The sequence below is a fragment of the Callionymus lyra genome, chromosome 13, assembly GCF_982586985.1.
Source record: "Callionymus lyra chromosome 13, fCalLyr1.hap1.1, whole genome shotgun sequence".
In the NCBI taxonomy this organism is placed as follows: Eukaryota; Metazoa; Chordata; class Actinopteri; order Syngnathiformes; family Callionymidae; genus Callionymus; species Callionymus lyra.
Window position 1 is genome coordinate 9,213,388 of NC_141830.1, and position 27,279 is coordinate 9,240,666.

General features: G+C 39.1%; 3 protein-coding genes across 3 annotated transcripts; 2 read left to right on the forward strand and 1 right to left on the reverse strand.

The window, feature by feature from the left end:
- Positions 1-332: 332 nt before the first annotated feature.
- Positions 333-11,723, forward strand: LOC148067276 (uncharacterized). Its single transcript, XM_087805836.1, has 4 exons — positions 333-578; positions 6,873-7,781; positions 9,989-10,034; positions 10,936-11,723. The coding sequence occupies exons 1-3, from the start codon at positions 491-493 to the stop codon at positions 10,027-10,029; spliced, it is 1,038 nt and encodes a 345-aa protein (XP_087661962.1). The 5' UTR covers positions 333-490; the 3' UTR covers positions 10,030-10,034; positions 10,936-11,723.
- Positions 11,724-12,120: 397 nt separating this feature from the next.
- Positions 12,121-14,730, reverse strand: LOC148067277 (2-iminobutanoate/2-iminopropanoate deaminase-like). The gene is made up of 6 exons (XM_087805656.1): positions 14,593-14,730; positions 13,784-13,889; positions 13,587-13,641; positions 13,450-13,518; positions 13,000-13,055; positions 12,121-12,928 (listed from the first exon to the last, which is right to left on the reverse strand). The coding sequence occupies exons 1-6, from the start codon at positions 14,655-14,657 to the stop codon at positions 12,869-12,871; spliced, it is 411 nt and encodes a 136-aa protein (XP_087661782.1). The 5' UTR covers positions 14,658-14,730; the 3' UTR covers positions 12,121-12,868.
- Positions 14,731-14,986: 256 nt separating this feature from the next.
- Positions 14,987-27,250, forward strand: pop1 (POP1 homolog, ribonuclease P/MRP subunit). The gene is made up of 16 exons (XM_087805609.1): positions 14,987-15,059; positions 15,223-15,331; positions 16,369-16,497; positions 18,504-18,679; positions 18,774-19,034; positions 19,101-19,188; positions 20,353-20,531; positions 20,600-20,868; positions 20,948-21,041; positions 21,128-21,230; positions 21,295-21,414; positions 23,371-23,492; positions 23,569-23,757; positions 24,643-24,797; positions 25,302-25,514; positions 26,406-27,250. Exons 2-16 carry the CDS (start codon positions 15,226-15,228, stop codon positions 27,049-27,051), a joined length of 2,850 nt encoding a protein of 949 aa, XP_087661735.1. The 5' UTR covers positions 14,987-15,059; positions 15,223-15,225; the 3' UTR covers positions 27,052-27,250.
- Positions 27,251-27,279: the final 29 nt, after the last annotated feature.

Sequence of the window (27,279 nt, forward strand, 5' to 3'; positions counted from 1 at the left end):
AAAACATATTTTATTATGTATTATTTTATTATGTGTTTAAGTATTGACACAAATAAATCAACTCTTCAACGACACAAACTCAAACTGAAGACTTTGTAAATGTGTTTTCTATTTCCCAGCAATATTTATTCAAGCTACTTTAACTATAAATAAGTTCAACAGTTGCTTGAATAATGCATTGTTTTTTGTATGGTCAGGTTAGAAGTAAGACCTCCTCACCAGGGGAGGTGTCACACACACACACACACCTTTGCCTCCTCCTCCTCCTCCTCCGCCGCCTGTGTGAAGAGTTTAGTTGTGTCGACACACAGTTGCTCTGCACAGCAGGGAGGAGGCGGTGGACCATGCTCCAGCACACACACGACAAGAGGGCTGTCGATGACCAGTAGCTCCCGCCGTTCATTCCACTCCTCCTCTGTGCTCCTCAAGATATCCACTTCTTCTTCAAACTTCTCTTTCCTCTGAGCCCGGTGAAGACAGGTAGAAGAAGATGGGGTGCTCCTCGTCCAGCACTCAGACTGTTGACCAGGAGAAACGACCCGGGACCAAACCAGAGGAGACCAATGGAGACACTCTGAGTAAGTTCTTACAATATCTGTGTGTAAATCTGTCTATTTTCATTCAAGTGTCACTTCTTAATTCTTTTTTTTCTTTTCTAAAACCATTGGTATCTTCACCACCGGTGCTATTTTAATCTATTCCATCCTTCACCTGCATGTTTTTTGATCAATCAAATACTTTTTCAGACAGTTCGTAGACAATCGTCTGGTCGGATTTGCAGCCAAACCGGTTTGTTTGAAAATTAAGGAATGATTGAAAAATGCAGCTTCCCGGGCTCACCCTGGAGTCGCAAATACCTGCATCTAATTATCAGAAAAGAATCACATGTTCAAACCAGACTTTCACTCCTCCATGCAAAGTCTTGTAAAAGCCAGCTCAGGCCCCACAGTTGAAGATGACATAACACTGAATATAACCTTTATCATTAAGACAACTGACGTGTGTGTGTTGTCCCGCCAAAATGTTTATGCTTTTATATATTGTCCTTTTTATCATACTTTTTCTTTGACTCTTTTGGAGACAAAAAAAAAAAAATGAAATTCAACAGAACTTTAACAAGATATTTTGTGATGCATATAGAACACAAGAAAAAAACACATCCAAAAATATGTTTAATACAGAGCATCCTAAGTGACATATTAAAAAATAATTTAATACCAGCTAGGAAAGTTTATGGTGCACTAGTAGAAGTTTATGGTGCGCTAGTAGAAGTTTATGGTGCGCTAGTAGAAGTTTATGGTGCGCTAGTAGAAGTTTATGGTGCGCTAGTAGAAGTTTATGGTGCACTAGTAGAAGTTTATGGTGCGCTAGTAGAAGTTTATGGTGCACTAGTAGAAGTTTATGGTGCACTAGTAGAAGTTTATGGTGCACTAGTAGAAGTTTAAGGTGCACTAGTAGAAGTTTATGGTGCGCTAGTAGAAGTTTATGGTGCGCTAGTAGAAGTTTATGGTGCACTAGTAGAAGTTTATGGTGCGCTAGTAGAAGTTTATGGTGCACTAGTAGAAGTTTATGGTGCACTAGTAGAAGTTTATGGTGCACTAGTAGAAGTTTAAGGTGCACTAGTAGAAGTTTATGGTGCACTAGTAGAAGTTTATGGTGCACTAGTAGAAGTTTAAGGTGCACTAGTAGAAGTTTATGGTGCACTAGTAGAAGTTTATGGTGCACTAAGGGAAGTTTATGGTTCGCTAAAAGAAGTTTATGGTGCGCTAAAGGAAGTTTATGGTGCGCTAAAGGAAGTTTATGGTGCACTAAGGGAAGTTTATGGTGCGCTAAAAGAAGTTTATGGTGCGCTAAAGGAAGTTTATGGTGCACTAAAGGAAGTTTATGGTGCACTAAGGGAAGTTTATGGTGCGCTAAAAGAAGTTTATGGTGCGCTAAAGGAAGTTTATGGTGCGCTAAAGGAAGTTTATGGTGCGCTAGCGGAAGTTTATGGTGCGCTAAAGGAAGTTTATGGTGCGCTAAAGGAAGTTTATGGTGCGCTAGCGGAAGTTTATGGTGCGCTAAAGGAAGTTTATGGTGCGCTAAAGGAAGTTTATGGTGCGCTAAAGGAAGTTTATGGTGCACTAAGGGAAGTTTATGGTGCGCTAAAAGAAGTTTATGGTGCGCTAAAGGAAGTTTATGGTGCACTAAGGGAAGTTTATGTTGCACTAAGGGAAGTTTATGGTGCGCTAAAGGAAGCTTATTGTGCGCTAAAGGAAGTTTATGGTGCACTAAGGGAAGTTTGTGGTGCAGTAAGGGAAGTTTATGGTGCACTAAAGGAAGTTTATGGTGCGCTAAAGGAAGAATATGGTGCGCTTATGGAATTTAAGGGTATGCATGAAAATTTGATTGTGCACTAGTGAAGTTTTTTGGTGCGCTAGTTAAAGTTTGTGGGTCGTAACGGAAGTTTAGGGTGCGCTAGTGGAAGTTTATGGTGCGCTAAAGGAAGTTTGTGGTGCGCTAAAGGAAGTTTATGGTGCGCTAAAGGAAGTTTATGGTGCGCTTATGGAATTTAAGGGTACGCATGAAAATTTGATTGTGCACTAGTGAAGTTTTTTGGTGCGCTAGTGAAAGTTTGTGGGTCGTAACGGAAGTTTAGGGTGCGCTAGCGGAAGTTTATGTTTCGCTAGCGGAAGTTTATGGTGCACTAGTAGAAGTTTATGGTGCACTAAGGGAAGTTTATGGTTCGCTAAAAGAAGTTTATGGTGCGCTAAAGGAAGTTTATGGTGCGCTAAAGGAAGTTTATGGTGCACTAAGGGAAGTTTATGTTGCACTAAGGGAAGTTTATGGTGCGCTAAAGGAAGTTTATGGTGCGCTAAAGGAAGTTTATGGTGCACTAAGGGAAGTTTATGGTGCAGTAAGGGAAGTTTATGGTGCACTAAAGGAAGTTTATGGTGCGCTAAAGGAAGAATATGGTGCGCTTATGCAATTTAAGGGTACACATGAAAATTTGATTGTGCACTAGTGAAGTTTTTTGGTGCGCTAGTTAAAGTTTGTGGGTCGTAACGGAAGTTTAGGGTGCGCTAGTGGAAGTTTATGTTGCGCTAAAGGAAGTTTATGGTGCGCTAAACGAAGTTTATGGTGCGCTAAAGGAAGTTTATGGTGCGCTAAAGGAAGTTTATGGTGCGCTAAAGGAAGTTTATGGTGCGCTAGCGGAAGTTTATGGTGCGCTAGCGGAAGTTTATGGTGCGCTAAAGGAAGTTTATGGTGCGCTAGCGGAAGTTTATGGTGCGCTAAAGGAAGTTTATGGTGCGCTAAAGGAAGTTTATGGTGCGCTAAAGGAAGTTTATGGTGCGCTAAAGGAAGTTTATGGTGCGCTAAAGGAAGTTTATGGTGCGCTAAAGGAAGTTTATGGTGCGCTTATGGAATTTAAGGTTACGCATGAAAATTGGATTGTGCACTAGTGAAGGTTTTTGGTGCGCTAGTGAAATTTAATGGTGCACCAGCTCCAAATCTATTGTGCGCTATCACGGTGCGCTAGCAGAAGTTCATGGTAGTATTAAAGGTTTATGGTGAGCATTGAAAGTTAATGGTGAGCATTGAAAGTAGTTGTATGGGATTTATGGTGTGCACACAATACGTTTTTTTTTGCTTTTTTTATATTTAAGCAGGCGAAATTACTATACATGTGCAGGGCATGAAAAGTTAATTTTATTATTTTTTCTAAATGTCCCTTAAGGGCTCTGTACCTACTAAAGAATTTTAAAAAAAGAGCTCCATCCCATATGAATACTTGCTGAGCACGTACGGACCAGTTATTCCACAAATAGAGACACAAATAACTTCAGTGCCTTCCTGTTCCTGACCAACTTGAAAAACCTAAACTAGTCTCACCAGTAGTTTCACACCCCCTTGTAAATAGAAAATGTTAACTCAATGAAACTTCTGTGATATGTCATTTATATTCTTCGTTCAGTGGCATCACAATAGCCTCCCACGAGCTGGTCACTGATGTTCAAAGCTCATGGTCACCTGCTTCATCCCCTCTTACATCACGTCCACAATAGATCCAGCCATTGTTCTCTACAGTCAGAAACCAGTTGTGTGCCGTCCAAGTCACTACTGGTCCCATCCCCTGTCTGGGCCCCTTCCCAGCCCTGCAGCGTCTGTCCAGTCGTGCCACTGTTATGACTGGGATCTGTGTCATCTGCTGGCTGCTAAATCACGCTGACACGTCGGTCACCGTTGCCAGTAGTGGCTGCACACATCTACACAAAAAGTAACACACACGCTCAAGCTTAATGTCTCTACAGGAAACAACTCGCCTTCCATAAACACGTCTATGTCGAGATTTTCTCACGGACACCGGCCGTCAAATTCCATCACATCAATCATGCTCAACTGACAGAGAAATTAAATCAGTGGAGCTAAATCTAAGCAAGGAGCCAGGGCCAAATACAGCTCGCAAAGTCCTATTAATTGTTAGTAGATTTGTAAGTAAGTAAGTAAGTAATATTTATTTATATAGCGCTTTTCCAGACCAGGGTCACAAAGCGCTTTAACAATCAATACAATACTCAAAAAAGTATATACTTTAAAGATCAAGATAATACAACACAAGAGTTCCAGAAAATCAAGGAAAAGCCTGAACAAATAGAAACGTCTTAAGATGTTTCTTGAAGGAGTCAGTAGACTCCATCAAGCGCAAAGAGAGAGAGGAAGATCGTTCCAAAGCTTAGGAGCAACAGCCTGAAAAGATTTCTCTCCTCTGGTCCTGAGCCGTGTGCGAGGAACCATCAGTAGATTCTGATCCACAGACCTCAGAGCCCGAGCTGGGGTGTAAGGCTGGATCAGATCAGTGATGTAAGGAGGAGCCTGACCATGAATAGATCTGAAAGTAAGAACCAGAATTTTAAAGTTGATCCTGAAAGAAACTGGAAGCCAGTGAAGAGTTTTAAGGATCGGAGAAATGTGAGTTCTTCTACTTGAGCGGGTTAGAATTCTCGCTGAGTTCTGAATCAACTGCAGGCGAGACAGCTCCTTCTTGTTAAGACATGAAAACAAACTATTACAATAGTCCAGACGAGAAGAAACAAACGCATGGATTACAAGCGTTTATTTTGTGGCCTATAACCATGTTTAGGATGTTTAAGATAAGATAAGCAACAGAGATTATTGATGTCTCAAATCATACAGAGACTTTTGAAAATCATTAAAACTATAGATGTAGATTTCTGTGTTTATTATACAATAAATGTATTGGAAGTTTATGGTGCGATAGTGGATGTTTAGTTTACGCTAGGGACGTTTTTGGTGCACTAGTGGACGTTTATGGTGCGCTAGTGAAATGTTATGGTGCGCTAGCGGAGGTTTATGTTGCACTAGTGCAGGTTTATGTTGCGCTAACGGAGGTTTATGTTGTGCTAGCGGAAGTTTATGGTGCGCTAGTGAAATGTTATGGTCTGCTAGCGGAGGTTTATGTTGCACTAGTGGAAGTGCATGGTGCACTAGTGGAGGTTAATGGTACGCATAAAAGGTTTATGTTGCGCTAGTGGAAGTTTATGTTGCGCTAACTTAAGTTTATGGTGCGCTAGTGAAATTTTATGGTGAGCTAGCGAAGGTTTATGTTGCGCTAGCAGAGGTTTATGTTGCGCTAGCAAAAGTTCATGTTGCACTTGTGAAAGTTTATCGTGCACTAGTGGAAGTTTATGCTGTTAATTGTTTTTTTTAAGTAGATTTTTGTTTATTTTGTGGCCTATAACCATGTTTATGATAAGATAAGAAACAGAGATTATTGATGTCTCAAATCATACAGAGACTTTTGAAAATCATTAATCAGTAAAGATGTAGATTAGTGTGTTTATTAAACAATACATTTAAAAGTTACTTTTATCTTAAGAAACGGCTACATTAAAAAAAACACACTTTTGACATCACAAAAACGTATTCAAGTTTTCCTGATTATAAATTTTGTTCGGCCTGTGACTTAGGTTGTTTGAATACTTTGGCCTCTCGTGTCACAATGACTTGAGGAAGAAGGTTACATTCCGAACAGAAGGGAGAAAGTCAACAAAAACATCAAAAAGTTTCAGTTCTGTCAAGTGATCCGTCTCTTTTCAGAGCTCCCGTCTCGTTTTCAGTTATTTTAAGAGAACAGGTCATAGGTGGAGGACAATGCCATGTGTATTTTATTTCCTCTCCGGGGTCTTGTGGCCCCTGAAGGCCCCCCGGCTGCAGACTCTTCAATAAAAAAAGACTTTCAACTGAGGAAATGAAAAAGTATTGGAAAAAAAGTTATTTTTGAATATACAATAATATCTGTTATATATTTGCCAACCCCCTGTACTCCACAAGAGAGAGTATGTTGGGGAGTGACCTAGAGATACTGGCATCAAGATATTCTATGGGGTTATTATTGTTTCAAAACTGTGTCATTGTAACAAATAATGCATTTACAGAGAAATCCTGTTACACATACACAAATGTATAATAAATATATACATAGCCAGGAAGGAAGAATCTTAATTGATTGTTTTTTAGTCTTGAAAACAAAAGCGTCTCCAGCCCTGGATGCTACAACTGTAGCTCCATTCTGCTATTTATTTTAGATTAAACTTGATGTTCCTGCTTACAGAAATACAATTTTGTTAACTGCAAAAGACAAAGTTGTTGTCTGTATTGTATGTATATGCCTGAATGATACATATATATATATATAATATATAATAAATGAATAGTGAAAAGAACAGTCATGGCCATACTAGTGGTTTATTAACTCTGAGAAGCTCATAGAACATTTCAGCCTGTGTTTTCAACTGTTGCCATGTGAGTGGTAACCCATTAACTAGTTCCTTTAGGTCAATAATTCTTTGTCTTTCTGTTTTTTTTCACAGTGGCCCAAAACGGCATCATTTCAGAAGATGCAGGAGCCATCAAGGTGCAGGAGCAGCTGCCGGTGCAGGGTTCCCTACCAGGGGAATCCTCCCCAGGTCCCGCCGTACACAAGGCTGAAGAAGAGGTTGTTCTCGTAGCTTCGGAGGCTCTTGAGGATCAAGGCTCTTTGGAAGAACTTTCTGAGCAGCAAGCGTCCGCTGTCTCCGAAGAATCAACTCCATCTGTAACAGTCGAGCCTGTAGAGGTGAAGCCGGCCTCTCCTGAAGTGGAGGAGTCCCCCGTGGAACCGTTTCAGGCGGAGGAACCTCAAGAGGATGAAGCCCTTGAGGCTCCAGCCGAAGTCCCTGCTGTGGATACTGTCGTCCAACTGGTGGAAGAATCGCCCGATGTTATTGAAGCGGCTCAGCCAACAGAGGCCTCCGCCGTCGCAGAAGAAGTCGAGAAGGTTGACGACGATACTCAAACGGGCGACCTTGCGCCTGCAGATCCTCCGTGTACGCCGGACGCACAAGAGGATCAAACTCAAGTCTTGGTGGCAGCTTCGCCCTCCGCAGCCGAAGAAGACCTGTTGATAGATGCACAAATAGCTGAGGCGACTATTCCAGAGGTGATTTCAGTATCTCCAGACCAGGACCAGCCACAAGACCAAGCCCAGTCTCCTCCTGAAGAAGTAGAAGAAGAAGCTCCCGCTGCAACGGCGGACACGGATAAAGCCGACGTCGAACCTCCCTCTGAGGACGCTCAAGAGGAAGAGCTACCGGCGACCTTAGTACCGGCCATCTCGATAGACATAGCCCCGGAAACTGAAGCGGCGTCTCCCGAGACTCCTGTGATGGAACTAAATGACTCTGAAGACCCCTCAGCGCCAACTGTGGGGGAGGATTCAACTCCTGAGCCCTCATCCGAAGGTGGGAACTGAGACCGAGTCTCGTAGTGTGGTACATGTTCGATGAAGCTTCTTAGGCCGATCTAGATCATGGCTTTTCAAGCAAAATGTCCTATGGCAGGGGTTTCCAGAAGGTTTTTTGCACTAGGGACCGGTATTATGTCTGCATTATACTCACAAACTAACCTCATTATCACTAGTTTACGGATTCATTTTTCAAATAAAGTTAAACCAGAGCCACAAGTTAAATTTACTTAGGAGAAAATAGGATATTTTTGTCAAAACAAAACACATTTTTGACACTAATAATGAATACTATGAATTGTTATTCCTTCTATAAAGTCCAGTAACAAACACCTTACGGACCGGTACCGGATCACTGATTTAGAACTAATAATGAAAAAGGGGTTTTTGGCACGATGTGTTTAAGATCGAAGACACACGTGGCAGGAAAAGAAGTCTGGTAACATGTTTGTGATGAAGCTACGAAGCTAATGGCTCCAGGCTCTCAGGTGTTTTTCTTGACAAACCTGTCATGCTCACTTTGGCTTTGTGTCGTCAATACTTTATTTTAATCTGCTTGATGAGGCGGGAAGCGATTTCACCCGACGACTCCATTGTGAGTGAGACACGTCGGATTTATCGTCGCCACGACAAATCAAGCAGATCGAGACCGTAATGGTATAAAAAGTGTTGCATGTCGACACAAGGGTCATCTTTGTAGGCATGGCAGTGTGTGTGTGTGTGTGTGTGTGTGTGTCAAGAGTGGTTACACAACGAATACTCCTCGTCTGCCCAAAAGAAGGTCAGAAAACACAATGTCTGGGACTAACAAGTGTTCAGTTGACTTGCCGAGGGGATCAACACATTATTGTGGCGCTGTAGAACGGATGAGGTAGCGTGAGCGACACAAAGAATACACACACACACAGACACACACATACACACAGGGAAAGAAAACCCTGTCACACAACCTTCCTTCACTACTTTCTGTTGTTGAATGCGGATAATTATGGCGTTGCATCTTCAGAGTGAACAATAACATGCACATTTTTTTTTTTAAAACATGCTCTTATTAGTAAACATGGGAAACACTAAAGGGGTTTTGTTGGGATGTGCATAGGGATATGTATGGAAGTATATCAAAATATATATTGGTTGAATTTAACGTTTTAAATGTTGAATCATTACATTTTTTAATAAATTGATATTTAGTTTTATTTAGTGTTGAAATCTTTTTGGAAATCATTAAAATCGATAATTTTTTAATTAAAATGTTGAATTTATTTTCTTTTTTTTCAGAATAATTGAATTCAAAAATGTGAGTATATCAAAAAGGTTGAATTTCTTTCGTTTTTTTTAAATAATTGAATTCATTAATTTGTGTATTGAAAGGTTGAATTTCTTGGAGTAATTGAGTAAAAATTTAAAATTGTCGAGAAAAAAAAGAGAAGATTTTTCACATAGAGTTTCATAATCTAATTACAATAATTCAAATTTATTTTATGAATTATATATAATTATAATAATTATAATAATACAATATTTTTGAATTGGGAGCCTTTTATATTCAATATAAAAAATGTTGGTTGATGGAACTTTCAGCCAATCATGGGAGCACAGTTAAACCATTTTAAATCGGGTTTAAAAATATACAAATGACAAAGTGTTGAATTTCGAAAATGTATTTTATAACTACTGGAACTTCAATATCAAATTCTGTTTGAAAATATTCGATTTAAATTGAATAATATTTTTTAAACAGAATTCAACATTGCAAAATGCCAATTATTTAATTATAATGACAGAAAACAAATCAACGTTTCTACATAGAACATATTAAATTCAATTATTAAAAAAATAATAATTTATGCTTTAAACATACAAAAAAAAAGGAAACATTCACAAAAATGTACCATGATTCGTGTACAACAGCAACTTTCTGAAGAGAACATACAGTACTTTATGACGCCTCCTCACTCAATTCAGTTCAAGCTCAGGAAGACATGTTGCATAACCTTTTATGAGACTTTGTCTCCTGAGGCTGTTCTGTGAACTCTCAATTACCATCCGCTGCCACATGCGTGTGCGTGTGCACACTTGCCAGTTCGTGGTTGTCAGAGCTGACTGCACGAAATCCAGGCTTCCCTCGAGGATCGTCCGGGTCTCTTAATAAACTGTGCATTAGTTATTGATAACCCGACTCATGGTTCTTCTGTGTGCCCGCAGTGTCATCTACGCAGGCCTCAGCGGAACAAAAGGATGGTTGAAAGAGGTGAGTACAGCTTCTTAAGTCCACTCTAAAAGAGGGGGTCCCAAACTCAGGGTCGCCAGGGGACAATATATTTTAGCTGCCGTGGTCGAGGGCCAAACAAAGGGTAGATTTAGAAAGACTGTCTTAAACAGGAAGAGTCTGATTGATCTCTATATGTCACAAAATTAACATGATCATCAGTCTAGTTCCGAGACCACCGTCCATTGGGTCACTGAAAAGGGGACTTGGCGACCCCCAGAGAGTTTTACACGTGTAGATCCAATTAAATTCCTGTTCTTATTCCCTCCGAAGTTCCTCAGTTAAACATTTTTTATTTTATTTCATTTGTCATTTGCAAATGACTGATTTCAACATTTTTCAACAATGCAAAATTGTGGGCCGAATACAAAACGTATATACCACCAAAGTGTAACAGGAAGTTCTAAATAATGCTCCTGGTTATCATTTTCCAAAAAAAACCAATTCTTTCTTTTGAAGTTTTATTATTATTGTGAGTCTCTGTATAATTGAGAGAATATATAATGCCTGTTACTTATCTTATCTTAACGATTGAACATCTTTATGGGTCACAAAATTAGCATTAATCTACTTTAAGAAAACTATCTTGCGCTTCCACATAAAAATGACGGTGTTTAAATATTTAGTTTAAATATTTCACCTTTATTCAAAAGTAGAAGCTGTCTTGCCTGCAGTTAATACTAAACTCGGTGAGAATTCCGACCCGCTCTAGTAGAAGAACTCACATTTCCCCGATCCTTGAAACTCCAGTTTCTTTCAGGATCAATTTTAAAATTCTGGTTCTTACTTTCAGATCTATTCATGGTCAGACCTTCCATCAGTGATGTGATCCAGCCCCAAACTAATGTGTTAACTAATGAATATTATTGTCTTCCTTTCACAGCAGCACAACTGAGCATCAACTATGAAGACAACAGGCTGAAATAACAAGCGACACCAAAGCGTTTTTTTTGTTCCATAAGAAAAGAGTAAAATGGATAAAGTCCTAACTTTTCACTAAAAAATTATATTTCTACATTTAATAAACGTTTTATTGACTCTGACTTCCTGTCTTAGCAGGTATACTGTGACAGTAAATAAGGGTTAGTATCTGGTAATTGTATAGAGACGATTGAATGAGGGGTTTATGTCGTAGTGAGATTTATATTTAACTTTTTAATTACGAAAATGTTACATTTTGTTTACGGGCATTGGGATGTATGAGCTCAGCAGCTGGTTGAGGGATTGGAAATAAAAAGCTATTTCTGCTTATGCTCCTGTTTTATAACTTTTTTTTCCCTGTTACCTGTCAATCACAGGTGAACTCTTTAAGGATGATAAGTCATATAATGTTCACATCAAGCTACGGCAGGGTTTGTGATCACTTAAAAGCTGCAATACGTAAGATTGAGAAAACTGTTTATGGCTCCCCACAGTGTCAGAAGAGTGTAACTGCGATGTCAGAAAATGTTATGTGATGCAGCTTCAAGAGACCAAAATATATTCTTGTGGATTTTCTTCACCGATTACACTAATCCCACCACAGGAAGGTGTTTAAACATCGACACTCAGTAACCAGTAGTGTTTCATCTCACAGTTTTATACATTTAATGTAGAATTGATTGATGTCAAATTTGTGTTTTTCTGTCTACTTCGATTGCTTAAGCTTTTTTTCTAATCTAGTGTACAGAATAAAATTTCTCTCACTAATGTGAATTGTGTGTGTTTAAGGGTTCTCTTACTGTCATGACAAACATTTTTAAATTGAATTTAAAAGGCTACACATTCAAAAATATACAATCAAGACAAAATTTATTTGAATTATTGTAATTCGATTATTAAACTATGTGAGTTTTATTTTATTTTATTTTTTTAAACAATTTTCATTTAAAATAATGCAATTGTTCCAAAGAATTTAATACACAAAATAAAAAAACTTCAACCCTTATTAAGATGGAGAGCTATTAGTTGAACTGACCACTTGCAGTTTCAATCACTTCTTTAAAGAGATTTAAGAACAATACACTTCACTAAAATAGTGTATTTTTATAGTGTGTAAAATAGAACAGATTCTTAAAGGTACAACAGATTGTTTTAAAACTCAGGTCTTTTATTATTTTCTTGTGTGTACAGTAGTTCTTAATCATTGTTACAAGCAGCTTTAAACGAGTGATAAAAACAAGAATTATTTCATCGAAAAATATTTTAAAACATGTTTAAAGAACCTAAAAGTCAGTCACTCTGAAGCATTTATTTCAATTAAAAAGTGAAAAAACATGTTTTATGTCGCAATTAAAGCTGGGTAACATTAATATAATTATCTGTTAAATACGATAAACTTGAATCAACTGATAAGAAGAAAAAACAAAACTGACTAATGTGATTAAATCTATAGAACTATTGTTATTCTTCACCTCTACTACCGTGTTCGAGTTATCGCACACGTTAAAGAACACGGATGTAAGTGAAAGCAGATTTTTTAATAGCATTATCAATCACAAAAACACCCATTAAGGCAAATTACCAGCATGTATTATTCATCCCCCTGCATCTTCACTATCTGCCGCGATGAGACAGTTGCTCTGGTTACAACAGCGGCCGGACGAGTAATTCAATCCACAAAACCGGATTAGTTGCTCTTCATATTCACTCGGTGAAATCCGAGTCGATTATAAATTGAAATGCATTGTCGTCATCTGAAATGTTGCATCAATGTTAATGAGGAGAAAGTGCGTCGACGGCTGTTGGTCTGCGGGGCTGACTAAACGTTTACATCATTCAAGCTCTTCCCCTTTTTTTTCCTAAGTTCTCACTGCAAGACTGAACTTTTAACGTTGTTATGGGGAATCAGTCAGGGGACCCAACACGGCAACCGCTTCGATTTCCACCAGCCCTCCCTGGATGGAAAAGATGGTGAACTTTTAAGTGTTGAAATATAGTCGATGAATATTAGAAGAAATATACTCACTCGGGGAAGAGCGGCGACCTGGTAGGCTGCTCTTGCCGGGAAGTTACTGCGGAAAACTAAAACAAAGAAACGGCACATTTAAGGTTAATAAAGTGGAAGTTTAAAAGTAGGAAAACACTTTTAACACTGACAAAACTTCTACAAAACTGAAAGTCATGTTGATTTTTAAAATGTATTAATAGTATTAAAGGCTAAAAGCCAGTTATTACCAGCTTATTCATTCATTGTTGAACCCAAATAGAGCATATTACCAAGTAATTATTCATCATCATTAACTTGTCTCAAACAAGTACATATCAAATCCATTAAATTGCGTTTATCCTGCTGTTCGCTTCTCTAAGTTGTGCTGACATCTAGTGGCAGAAAATATAAACGCGTTTGTTCAACATCCCTTTCATCGACAGACATGACAAGTCGATAACAAACAGGTCAGAACCAAATGTCACTTACACTGTTTGTAAATGTCATTAACGCTGTTGAAGTCGTTCATGTTGGCCAAGAGCACCGTCGTTTTTACAACTGTTGAGGGTGAAACACAGGTATTTAGATATTTAATAAAGGAAGATTATGATATAGGAGATGTTTACCATTCTCGTAGCTGCAGTCTGCTGCCTTAAGGATCTCCCCCATGTTCACCAGAGCCTGGAAAGAATGAGTGCAGCAACAAACAATAAATATTTGTGCTTACAAATGGCTTTTCTTTCCTATTAAAGGTTTTACAATAGAAAATAAAATGGTGCAGACAAATGACCTTTGATCACATGAGTTATTCGGTGTTAGTTACCTGTTTAGTTTGAGCCTCAACGCCTCCATCCACCAACTGACCATTGTCCGGGTTCATACCCAGCTGCCCGGAGACGTACATGGTTCTGTCCACGACCACTGCCTGACTGGAACACATCAAGATACAAATAATACATTAAAATCATTGACAACAATGAATATAATAATTATATAAATTATTGTTTATTTACGAAAGTTATATTATTATACTATACTATTTAATTAAATATGTATACACAGATATCCATAACATTATATAATATATACGCATTCATAGCAATACATGACATATATCTTGTCTCGTATTTTCCATATCTGTCTTTATAACATGATATATGTGCATAAACTAAGCAGATATTCATATAAATACATCATATGTATACACATATATATGCATTATGATTATACCCTTATATGTATATCATAAACTAATTAAATCGCGATATAACCATGCATTAAGTATTATTGTTAATATAATTACACATATTAATACAGCAAAGAGAGGATTTAATAAAATAGTATTTTTTTTAAATATTAATCACAATTATTGCATGAAACTAAGTTTCACACTGTTAAGGTCAAAGTTGCTGCAACTGAATAAACAAAATTGGACTTTACACCCTCGAAGCATTTCGGTGTTAAAGCTACAGCGTGGAACAATTTGAAATGTTGAAATATATATACAGGTGTATACTGTATATATTTTTTGCAGTTCGTCTTGATGACGTAACGAAGCATGGTCTGTCACTGGTGCAACTAAAACTACACAATATGGTGTTTTTAGAAGAATAAACACCGTATCGTCCTCACCTGTACGGACCGATGGCTGCAGGAGCTCTTGCGGTGTTGACGATCCTCCTGATCAATGCAGACATTTTAACGTTTTAAGAGATAATTTAAGAGGAAAAAAAAAACTTGTGCAACACTATTCAGCAGCGAGAAGAACCACGTGAGGAGGACGACTACGTCACTGCTGTCGTACCGTAAAACCGTAAATGCGAAATACTTATTTGTAACATCTCCACCTCTTCGGAGAGCTATGAGTGAAATAGTTTCAACACGAATGCCAACTACCATTATAATAAATAAATATAATTAAAGCAGCTATTTAAACTGTTTTCCCCCGCGTTTGGTATAAGTTACATTTTCTGTTGCGCGTATACACTACACATTACGTGAACACTACACTTCCGGAACATGTGGGCGTTCGGCAGCAGAAAATGCTAACTGCGTCCTAGCATCTCGTCCACGCTCTTCAGAGAGATAGAAAATATAATGTAAGTGTATTTATATATTGTACTTTCCATGAGGAACTATTTTGTTATTATTTTTATATGTGGCCTACACCTTGAATTTTAGCAACCGTAGCCATGACTTCTTCTAGCGTGTTGTTGTTGTTGTGTATCCAGCGACTGATATTTTGCTTTTTTTTATTCCCAGAAAATGTCTGCGTCAAAGGTTAAAATGCGACAGAGGAAGATGAAGAACCAGCCTGCGAGTGTTCAGTTCACGAGCCATGACGGTGGAGGAACAACCCAGTCAGGCCCAGGTATCATAACATCAACTATTGTTGTACAGACGAATATAAACTTCTCTTATCACTTTTTACAAATAAATAAAGTGCGGACCACAGTGAAAACAAATGTAGCTTTTTACTTATTTATTCCACTGCTTACTTGAGGTGAGCTAGATGCAATAAAATAAACGATACAGTTTCTAATATCGATCAATATTCATTGTTCTCCATTTTTCAAAACATTTTTTGAAATGCCAGTTTTTGTAGCACGTGTAAGTAAAACTATAGAAAGTAGAATTAATTGAACATTGCTTGGCATCGACAAAGCGAGAACGTAAGACCTTTTTATTTGTGCAGGCTTTTCCTTGACTTTCTGAGACTCCTGTGTTCTTTTAAGTATATATTTTATTGAGTTTTGTTTAGATTGTTTAAGCGCCTTGTGACCCTGATCTGGAAAAGCGCTCTTTCTTACTTACTTACTTAAAATCACACACAACAAGAGTAGAACATGTATTAGCCCGCCCTCACAACAGAAGTTAAATAAATAAAATAAACATTATAATAACACTGTAAAGAAAACTTTACCCAACAAGGGTAGAAAAATATATCGACCCTCCCTCTATAAGCGACGGTTCACCATACAAACTTCACCTTCGTGTCGACTAAAACGTGGGATTATTTACAGAGTACACCGTTCTTTTTGCTAAAACTTAAATCTCTTTTAATGCAGTGACTATTGCTTAATATCGCTGCCCAAAAAGACACTTAAAACCATCCAAAAATCGCTGCTCGCGTGTAATGTTCCTCTTATTGTCAAACCTCGATAAGAGGAATTATTCTGGAAAAACTTAAAGAAGTTTATATTCTAAGATTGTTTGTAGAAGATTAAAGACTACAGATGCTACAAATGGGAAGTATTGCAGATAAATATTGTGAAAATATAGTTCTTCAGAATAGAAATAATGGTGTAATCCTGCTCCTCATTTATTATAAATGTACTGTATATTGTAGTTTAAGAGATTTGTGTTATGTTCCTTCATAATGTTTAATAATATTTTATATTTTTTAAGGAAAACCTGGCAGTGGAGATGCTGGCACCTCATCCACAGAAACCAACAAAGGCCCCCAACGTGGATGGTTTGGTGGACAGAGCAAACAAGGCGGAGGTTCTGTCAAAGACTTACCCAAACACATTACAGGTAAAGAAAGTTATATAAAAATACCCCGGAGGAAACGCCTTCAGCTAAAGTAAAAAAAAAAAAGGAATATAAAAGTTTCTTTGTATAACTGATAGAGCTGAATGATTATATTGCAAATGAAATGAATCGTTGAGCTCTTATATTTGACATGGTTACCATCTCCACTTCATGAGTTTTTCAATTAAATAATAGATGCATCAGTACAAAAGTTCCACTTGCAGGATAGACTATTCATGATCTTGAGGCAAGTCATCATTCTCCTTTTTTTTCAGAATAAAACAAAGTTGATGTGTTAAAAAATTAATCAAGAACCTGCACTTTAACCTACACTTAAGTGAAGTTGTAGATTATTTCAAACAATGTTTTTTAGGATATCAAACCCATTACAGAAACTATTTAAAAGTCGTTTCACTTACCCTTGTCAGATAAAGCACATTATTATTACAAATACAATTAAATGTTTGATACCAGCAAAGATACTTTTGACAGAATAACCAACACTTTTTACTTGAGGTAAATCTTGCTCAAAATTAACACAATATATTTATATGAAATCTATTTACTGAGACTCTTTTTCTATGCAAGAGCACTTTGAATTTTGTTTTCAAGATCACAACAATCATTTAATAACACGTTTGAACATATATTTAGATTTATTTTTTTAAATTGTTTTATTGAATAAAGAGTAAGGATGCACCGATCTTATACTGGTATGAAACAAAACTAAGCAGTTAACTTTGCTGTTCTGTAGAGACGAGAAACTTTCAGTCCACTGCGTGAAAGTCAACAATAAAAAACGTTTTTTTTGGTGTTAATGTTGACCTAATTCATTGGAATCTGCCTCGATCCAATAAATAGAGTTTAATACTGGTTTAATAAAGACTGACAGTTCGATGTGTGTGACGTCACCGCACCCTCAGCTAATTTAACAAACCTGAGAATCAATGATGAAGCAAAAGTACATTTAACAAGTTTAGTCTTAAGGCTGTTCAACACTTTACTAACTTAGTTTTAAATCGTGTTAATCACAGATCAAATGATGATCAAGGTTTGAGGATCGCGACCAAAAACTTTCATCATTTAATAAATCTTGCATGACGTAGTGACAGTCAATACTGATGTTATTTAATTTATTCTTTTTTGAGCGTTTTTTTAAATTAAGATTAAAACAACAATCATGAACGGAAATCCTCCAGACCTCTGCTCTCAGGTCCCTCACACACAGGCGGTCATGCTTAACTTTTGTGAATAAGATTCTGATTTCTTTACACTTTACAATCCTTATACAGTACATGATTATTTTGAGTGTGCTTTTTCAAAACTTTTATTCTCAAAACCTAATTAATTTTGAAGCAGGGAAGATTTTATTTGACTATTATTATTTGAGTTCTGTACTCGTTGTGTTCGCTTAATAATCTTGACATTTGCAGGGTTGTTTGCATTTTTTCTTCTCCAAATTGTCACTCTTAGTATTTTGTTTCACCAACTTGTCATCTTTACAGGCTGTCTATGGTTTTCTTTGGTTATAAAGGAATCAAATTTAACAATTTCTTATTTTCTTTTTGTTCTCAAAATGCTGGTAAACATTAAACACTTAATTTCAATAAATGCCAATGTTTTTATTCTATTTGTAGTAATTAAAAAAAAGGATAGTGTTTCATCACAAAAGGGAAGAAAGTTAATATTTTAACACTGGTATTGGATTGGATTGGTATCAGCCGATACTCCAAGCCCAGAAATCGGTATTGGTATCGGGACCATGAATACTGGGTGAATCCCGAATAAATATTTGTTTAAGTGCTTCTTAAAAAAGGTTTTTATTTTGTGATGTTGTTTTTGTCGTCTGATGTACAAATACATTTTCAAATGTACGTACAACCACAGTCATCAGTTATTCATGTCAAGATTATACATTTGTTTATACCATTGTTCCCTTTATTCACCTTCAGTTGACCTCCATTATGCCAATTTATTGTTTCCCGTGACGGTCTGTTTTCTTCTCCTAGCTGGAGCCTTCGCACTTGCCAGGGCTGCAGAAGTCCGTGCGATGCTCAAAGCTGTCACCAGGACCACGGCCAGCTGTCATGTTTTTGGAGCTCTGCCCAAACATATGAGGAGGCGAGCCATGAGCCACAACACCAAGCGTCTTCCCTGCAGGCTGAGGGAAATGGCAAACAGGCTGGTAATTATTCAGTGCCGTTACCTTTGTGCACATTTTTTCTGTTTCCCTTCAATTGATGGATGAGGAACGTTGATGAAAATCGTCTCCCCCGCAGCGTGAGAAGAGCCTCCAGGCCGGCGCGAGCAAGAAGAAGGAAGTAGCAAAGTGTAAAAGTCGCAAAGCCCGTCGCCGCCACGGAAACTTGTTGCTGGAGTTCAACCGACGCCAGAGAAAGAATTTGTGGTTGGAGACGCACATCTGGCACGCCAAGCGTTTCCACATGGTGAAGAAGTGGGGCTACTGTCTCGGGGTCCGACCCACTTATAAGTGTTATCGCACTTGCTACAGAGCTATGACCAACCACTGTTTGCTCCAGGTAAACCTTATGAAGTTCACAATATATTTATATTTACTGACGTTTCCTTCTTTGCTTTTGGATCAGGACCTTTCTTACTTCTGCTGCCTTGAGCTCCAGGGAGACGAAGAGCAGCTGCTGCTGCATTTGTCACTTTTGACCAGTAAGGAAGCTGGTGAGACAATCTAACTTTTTAATTTTTAATTTTACAAGCTTGAACTTCATCAATAATAAAATGAATGGTGCATAGAAAATTAATAAATATTAATGGTATTTAAACTAAAGTAATTATAGTGAAAATCAACTTTTTTCTTATGTTTTGCACGTTTATCCTGTTCATTTAAATCTCTTTCAACACTGTTATATATCCTTTCATTATTATTCTCATCTCAATACGCCGTGGTCTGACAAGAGGTACATTTTCTTTGGCTCACTGAAATTTGATTTTTGTGTGTCAATTCAGTTACATTTTATATGATGACCAAGTTATCTCAAAACACAAAACACGCAGTTAAAGTCTGGCTGTATTCGAGAAAAAGAAAAAGAAATCCCAGCAACTCAAAAATAGGTGAATCACAGTGTGGCCAGTGGCAAGAGACTCTCCCTATGAGAAGGCAGAAACCTCGAGCAGAACCAGACTGATTGTTGACAGCCTCCTGCTTCCACTGGCTGGGAGAGTGGATGAAGAAAAGAGTGAGGGAGGACACAGAGATAGAAAAAGGGAGAGTATAGAGTAAAGCAGCAGAGCACTGGGAAATTAGGCCATTTTCGTGTTTTTTAAAAAATAAAAAACATATCTTGTTTACCTTTTTAAAGAGCAAATTATGTGTAGATTTAAGTGTCTCTTAGACCTCTATTGTATCATCAGTATGTGTTTGTATAAAACTTTCTTTTCATTGAAATGTAACTATTAAAGTTTTACCTTACCTTATTTACATTAGAAAATTTGCTACATTTGATGTGATGATCTTTATTTCCTAAAATATGACATCAAAGATGAAGTCACTTGCTCAGTCCTCACTCGCACAAACGTAGACATCAAATGGAGATTTTCGTCAGTTTCCAGTCTGTTTCATTATTTAAACAACTTTTTTTTGGTTTTCTAGTAATAATCAATTAATGTTGTAAGTTTTCCTGGAAGCTGCAGTTTTGTTACTTTTCTTTCGAAGAGCTCACGATTTCTCATCAACTGCAGCTTCTCCTTCTAGTGCCAAAGTCGTTAATGGCTTGAAACTAACATTTTTAATGAGTCCCGGGTCAACATCATCCCATTAATATTTCAAGAGTTCATTAGAAATGCCGCGCCAGCCCTTTGGTTCAATCGTAAAGTTATGTCCAGGTCCGACGTTCGCTGCAGCTCTGAGTCTCTCCGGGCGGAGACAGGGCAGTGTGGTGGTCTTCAGGGCGGGGCAATACCCCAACCAGCCACTAGGTCCCGTCACCTTCCTCTGGAGGCCTCGTACGCCGGGATCCACGCACAGGCAGTTGTGGATTTGGGCTCATCCCACTCTTAAGAAGGTTTGGTTGAGAATGATTGATTGTTGATTTAAAACATGTGACCTGAGCTGACATTGTTGTTGTTGCAGGATCTTCTCTCAGAGCTGCAGACTGTCCTCCAGTGTTCCGAGGCGGTCCTCCCTCCAGCGGGGTCAGAGGGGACCAGTACCGATCTCATTCCTGCTGTGGAGTCAGAGCCTGAAACGAACCCGGAGATCCAACCTTCGTCTGGGTCGAAGAGAAAACGAAGCGGCGAGGATGCGACCGGACCTCCCGCCAAGAAGATCCTGGGCGACGGGACCAGAGCTCCGGGAACACCCGTGACATGGAAGTCCAGCTCGACTGGAACAGTCATCAAGTTTGTGAATCCCCTTTTTTAAGCGGATGATTATCAAGTCGATGCCACGTCGGGGTCATAGAAGATGGTCTTGTTTCAGTGATCTCACCATGGAGATGGTGCGCTACCGTCTGATCGGACCACAGTCTCACTCTGTGCTGCTGCAGACGTTGGAAGCAGCGAAACACTGCGACGTGAGGACGGTTTGACGAGATAAACGGACGCTCCGACACGTTTGGGATTCGCAGTCGAGCCACATTTTTTTTATCTCTTTCGAAAGGATCAAGTCGAATCTTCTCGCCTCTGGTGGCCGGAACACTGCACAGACGCCGACAAGATGGAGGTGCAGCGGCAGCAGGCGGAGCTCTTTCACACACTCAAAGGTGATTTTAGTCGATCGTCTCCTGGCATGTTTTTACAAACCTCTAACACGTCTGCTTTATTCAGGCGTCTTTTCAACAGCAGAGCTGCCCGCAGGCACGGTTCTGGGTTTGACCGTAGATGACCCGAGAATCACTTTACCGAGACAGCGGGTCAAAGCTCTGCCTTGTGTGCAGGAGGCAGAAGGTAAAATGATTCCTGAAAACACAGAGGGATGAACCGTCTCTTTATCACGTGGCCTCGTGTGAAGCTTCCTGAAGTTTGAACGTCATTCAAGACTTCGGATCAGACCTCGATAAGACTTCGGATAATGTTGTGGTTTAGCAGTTCAGCTCTGCACCTCTGAGCTTTACGCATCAGAAGAATCTTTTTTCTTGATTGTCCCGTGGTTGTTTCTCAAGAGTGCACATCTGGTTCTGTGCTCCTGGGGGCCTCTGCTTAGCCATGCAGATGTTCCAGGTTCGAATCCTGGCAGAACCCTGTACTCCAGAAGCAGCCTCGGTGACGTCGGCAAGAGCTGATTACTAAACCATCGAAAGCCTTTCGGATCCTGTAGGTCAAGTGTGTTCTCACGAGATAGTTTGAGATCGAACTCACTTTATTATAGACTACAGTGATACCCCAAAACATGTGTGAAACTCATGGCCTGCGGGCAAAAATCAGGCCGCCAAGTCATATTATTTGGCCCGCTGTACGGTTGACTTAATATCAAAGGAGATCAACGTAACTGTTGATATTGTGACCTATAGAGATGTCAGTGTTCATGGTAAGATAATATAAATGTCACTAATTATACTTCCGAAAAAAGGTAAAACTGGTTTATAAGGAAAGGGAATTTGATGGAAGCTTTTCTTGACTTGAACAGTTGTTGCCCCTCATGTGATTGTGTTTAACACCCCTGCTCTAAAAACTAATTTGAACTCTCTTTTGTTCCTTTGAGATTATACAATCCTGAATTATATTTCCACACATTTTCAACCCTTGTGTTGTCTCTGGGTCAAAGTTGAACGACCTGGGTCACATTCACCCAGAGATAACAGAAACGTTAACTTGTGTAATTATATCCTGTATAAAGTTGGATGGAAATGTTTTCCCCACTATACATTTTCTTTCCTCTTTTATCATTGATATTGAAATTGCATTTGAGTTTATGTAGAAAACTGTAGAATTGATCAAATTTATAAATGGTGCTATATCCTGTTTTTATCCTTTGTTTTTTAAATTAGTTTTTCCTGTTCCTGGTGGGACTTGTTCCTGTAGTGAAACCCCTTTACACAGGCATAAGTTTGTTTTTCTTCTATTGTTATTTCTTCAGGCTGGAAAGCCCCTCTGTCACTGTATATATTTGGGCAGGGGTAGGCATTTAAATTCCCTCAGGGGCCACATTATATACTGTGACTCTTGTAAGGGGCCGGTAAGCCAATGTAAGAAAGTGCAAAAGCTTTAAAAAAAAAAAAGAAGCTAAATCAAGCTAATAAGCTAAATTAAAAAAAAAAAAAATTATATATGATAAAAGGCATTTTTAAATATTACTTTGAGGAAAAATAAATACTTACAAAAAGCACAAATTAAATGTTAAAAAAGAAAAAAGGGCCTCAAACTAATCATAAAAAATATGAGTGCTCGTATGTTTCAATGAATCAAAAATAAATACAAAGTAAAATTGTTAGACGTGTAACGGATCATAATTAGACCTTTTAAGGGCTGTGTAAATACAGTCGAAAGGCCATATTTGGCCCCCAGGCCACACTATGCCAAGGTCTTTATTAGGGGTTTGTATTGGAGTCTGACGATACGATGCGTATCATGATACAGATGCAACGATGCGATACATTGTGATACTGTAGGAATAAGGATATATTTGTAGTATCACCAGGTACTTGACTCTAAACCATAAAATGACTATAATGACACATAAAATATAATTTGAAAGCGAAGGAAATGAGATCTGGTGCTGTTTAGTATCAGTACGGTTAAAAAAAAAATAATAATAAGTTTATCAAAATGTTCTTACACCTCTAGTATATGTTCCTACGTTATTGAATGGCCCTCCCCTGAAGTAGATCGTAGAAGCCAACTTTAAAGTCTGTCCCAGTCTCATGGTGGTCATGCTGGAGTGTGTACAGCGTCTCTTTGTTCCAGAGGTGGATGAGGAGAAGAGAAGGGAACTAATATTGCGAGGTGTCCCTGAGCAATGCTGTCAGAGCTCCCTGTGGGAACAGTCTGTACGTGACAATGTGACTGACAACAAGATATCGGAGCAGGTCAGAAAAAAACAACATTCCACATATGAACATCAACCAAACCTTTTTTTTTACCACCTTCTTCATCTTGAGACAGGAGTTGAACCGCATGAGACGCGACGTTCTCGTGCCCGGATCGAGACTAAGTCCGTCTCCTCAAGGCCGAGTCCCTATCCTCCTGGTTCACCAGCCTGGCAAGCAGGTGGGACATGAGATGAGTTCCTGGGGTGCCGGATGGGACCTTCTGCTGCCAAAAGGATGGGGCATGGCTTTCTGGATCCCACTGGTACGTACCAGAACCAGGGTTCTGTTTTTTTTCTGTTTACTTTTCTCATATGTCTGCCGTCTTTGATACCCGAATAGTAGGGCTGTAGCAATACTCTTATCTCACGATATGATCCGATAATATATATGTTTTAATACACTTCCATCATTTTTGGAACAATTTTAGTGACATTTTGTGATCGTTTCCACTCTTTGGTTAAATAAAAAGCCAAAATATGTCTTAACATCAGCTTTAAAAGCGGCTGGAGTCGAATGTATCCTCTCATCCTTAGTCATTGCCGGGATATTGTGGGATTTCATTGTTAGTTCGAATGTAAAAATGTTATCTGAAAATCTGATAATTTTATTTTACTCGTACTTTAAATTCAGACCATAAAAGAATATTTGAAAGACCCCCCCCCCCTCAAGAAAAATGTGTGTGTGTGTTTGTATACAAACACACATATTATAATATAGTATAATATAGTAGAAAACAAACCATAAATAAATGCAGTGCTGTTGAATATCAAAGCAGTAAAGTGAAAAATATTTAAATATACTGTATATATCAGTGTTCTATCTGTTTAAATGATAGATTTATAGATGCATTTTGGGATAATAATATTGAAGCTGTTGCTCAATTTTAGCAGATGCTTATTTTTAACTAGTGTTATAACTTTTCCTTTAAGACATATTTATCCCCATATTCATGTCAACTGGCAAGTGCTAGAAAAGTGCTGACGCAACTGTTCCACGTCATGTTCAACTTTAAAATTGCAGTATTTTCCGGAATAAAGATTGCATCTGAATTTAAGCCAGTAGTACATAAAGAACTATATTTGTACATAAATGTCAACAGGAAAGTTGTATCCTAAATGGACTCAAGTCATCGTATCTTCACCCTCAGGTGTACAGAGGAGTTCGCTTTGGAGGACTAGACATGAGTCTGAAGCACTCTCAGAATAAAGGGGTTCCACACTTTCCTCACGATTACCCAGACTGCCCTGCTGGTGCATGTCACCAGGAAGAACAGGAGGCGGAGCTTCTCCAGAAGTTTAAAAGGTCAGCGACTTGTAATAGAAGTAAATCTTGTGTTACAGCAACAATATGTAAGAATATGACATATGACTATTTTTCACATTTTCTGTTCATTTGTTTAACACGGAAAATGGGCAACAACAAGAGTATTTACGTTTCTGACACAAGGGGGAGCCAGAAACGCTGTTTGAATCCTACACATTGGGCCTTTAAGAGCATCATTTGTTTATAGTCCTTGGACTGTATCGATTCGAATACAATCATCGTTTCAGTCGAATCTTTTACCGCAGCTGTCGGCTCACAAAAGAGCTAAACTCCCCACATACAAGTAATCGTCTTAGGATGCTGGGAAAACCCGCGACCCAATTATCTTTCTGTCGTGCAGTTTGTTGCTGCTTTACAACCAAACGTGTGTCACTGTGTTTAATGCTCCCGCCTGTTGTCAGCGTGTATCCAGTAAACTGGTGAAATCAGCCAAAACACTTTTGAGGGTTTGACTCTTTGACCCCCAACCCCCACCTTCTGTAGGCGTCCCCCCGCCAAAAGGACTAATTACGTTAAACATGGCTGTCTGGCTCCGTTCTGTTGCCCCTGGCAACAACTGGCAGAGGAGTGGGAGCTGATGGAGAGGAGAGGAAGCGATTCAATAAAGGAAGACGGCCAGGTTGCGACGGAGGCTGGTGCAGTGATGGAGGAGACCACGTCATGTCCAAGGACTCCTAGACACTTCTCTGTCCTCAGGTACATTTTGTATTAGGGCTTGAACACTGGAGGGGAAAAAAAAAGTCTCACAATTTAATTTGAGTTGAGTCGATTCATAGACGTCATCTGAGAATAAAATGATCCTCTACAACTAGAGCTTGGTAACTTGGGTTTGAGGCACCGACGGAAATGCTTGGAAGCGTGTTCCGTCTTTCGATGCCATCAGTACCCACGCGTGATTGAAACTTGAAAGTGTGAGGATTTTTCTGAACAAATAACGGAAGGCAGTGAACATCAGACTAATTTGTTACTTGTTAACAAGCTTCTTTTTTTTTTAATTTTCAAGTGTTTTAATTTGTGATTTGTACTTTGTTTAATGTCATTTTCTTTTTGTTACAATTAATCTTATGAAGAATAAAAAGTATTGTTAAGGATCAGAGTGATCCCAGCACTTGGAACAAAGATATATTTCTAGTATAGTCGAGTACTTGACTCTGGTGTTGTAGTATTTACAGACCACATGACTCTTGACGAAGTCGTAACTACTTTCATTTGTTTAGAAACAAAAAATATGTCCAAACATCAGCTTTAAAAGCTGCTGGGATCCACTGTATCCTCTCGTCCTCAGTCATATCTTGGATCTCATTTTATCTTCAACTTTAGAGGACGTAATGACTGCTGCCATCTAGTGGCCGGAAGTTTAATTGTAACACAAAAATGAAAGCTGTAAATATTGTTAAAGATTTTTATTTTATACACTATTGATATATAAGCCATATTAATACTATAATACAAATAAAATCTTATCTTAACAGTGTTATCTTGCAATATCTAAATGTATCTATATTTTCCTGCACCGTTGTGACACCTATAACCTTTGTGGTTTATACAGTTTTTGGTAAATGTTTGTTTTTATTTTTTGCTTCGCAGGAACAGGAAGTCTCTGGCCAAACTCTCTGGTTGGTGCAGACCCACTTCCTCCAAAGGCCAGAGGCCGTGTCGGGTCCGAGACGTCCCTCCCCTCGACGACGCGTCCAAGAAGTCCTTCCTGGCGGATCACGGCACGAGCCTGGTGTGGGTTCGACTGTCGCTGCTGTCCAAGGGGAAACCGGAGCTTCACGCCATGATGTGTGCACCAACCGCAGAGGACCTTAAGATGCTGGACTCGGACCGAGCCTGTAGTGGCCCCCAGGAGCTACCGCACCCGGACCCCTTCAAGGAGAAAATTAAGAAACCGAAGAAGAAGAAGACGACTGAGGACGTGAAGAAGACCGAGGATGTGGAGCGACGTGACGATTCCGAGTCGGCCCCGACGACCTCCTCGGATCTGGTGTTCGGATTATGTCCCGACCCCCTGCCGAGCGTCACGAGCCACTGCGCCCGAGCGACGCTGGGCTGGGTCACTCAGGGCGACTTCTCCCTGACGGCGGGCTGCGGGGAAGCTCTGGGGTTCATGAGCGTCGGCGGCTTGTTGGACACGGTGGTCCGTCAGCCCCTCAAACACAGAGGCACCGTTCTGCTGCGCAACCCCTCGTCTCTGCACTACAGGTTCGCCAAGATCAACATCGAGGTTTGACCGGAGTGGATTCTCTTGTTCTTCCACACGTTCATCTAGTTTTCTATAAATCACCTCGTAGGTTAAGTTTTTTTTTTAAATTTCAACACGAAAGGAACGTTTTAATTTCATAAATCTTCTTCGGTTGTTTCCAATGACTGTCTAGCAAATTTGATTTGAGGTTCAGAAAATAATAAATAAACGAGTGTTGCACGTTCGACACATGGTTCACGGCTTTCCTTGTCGCCT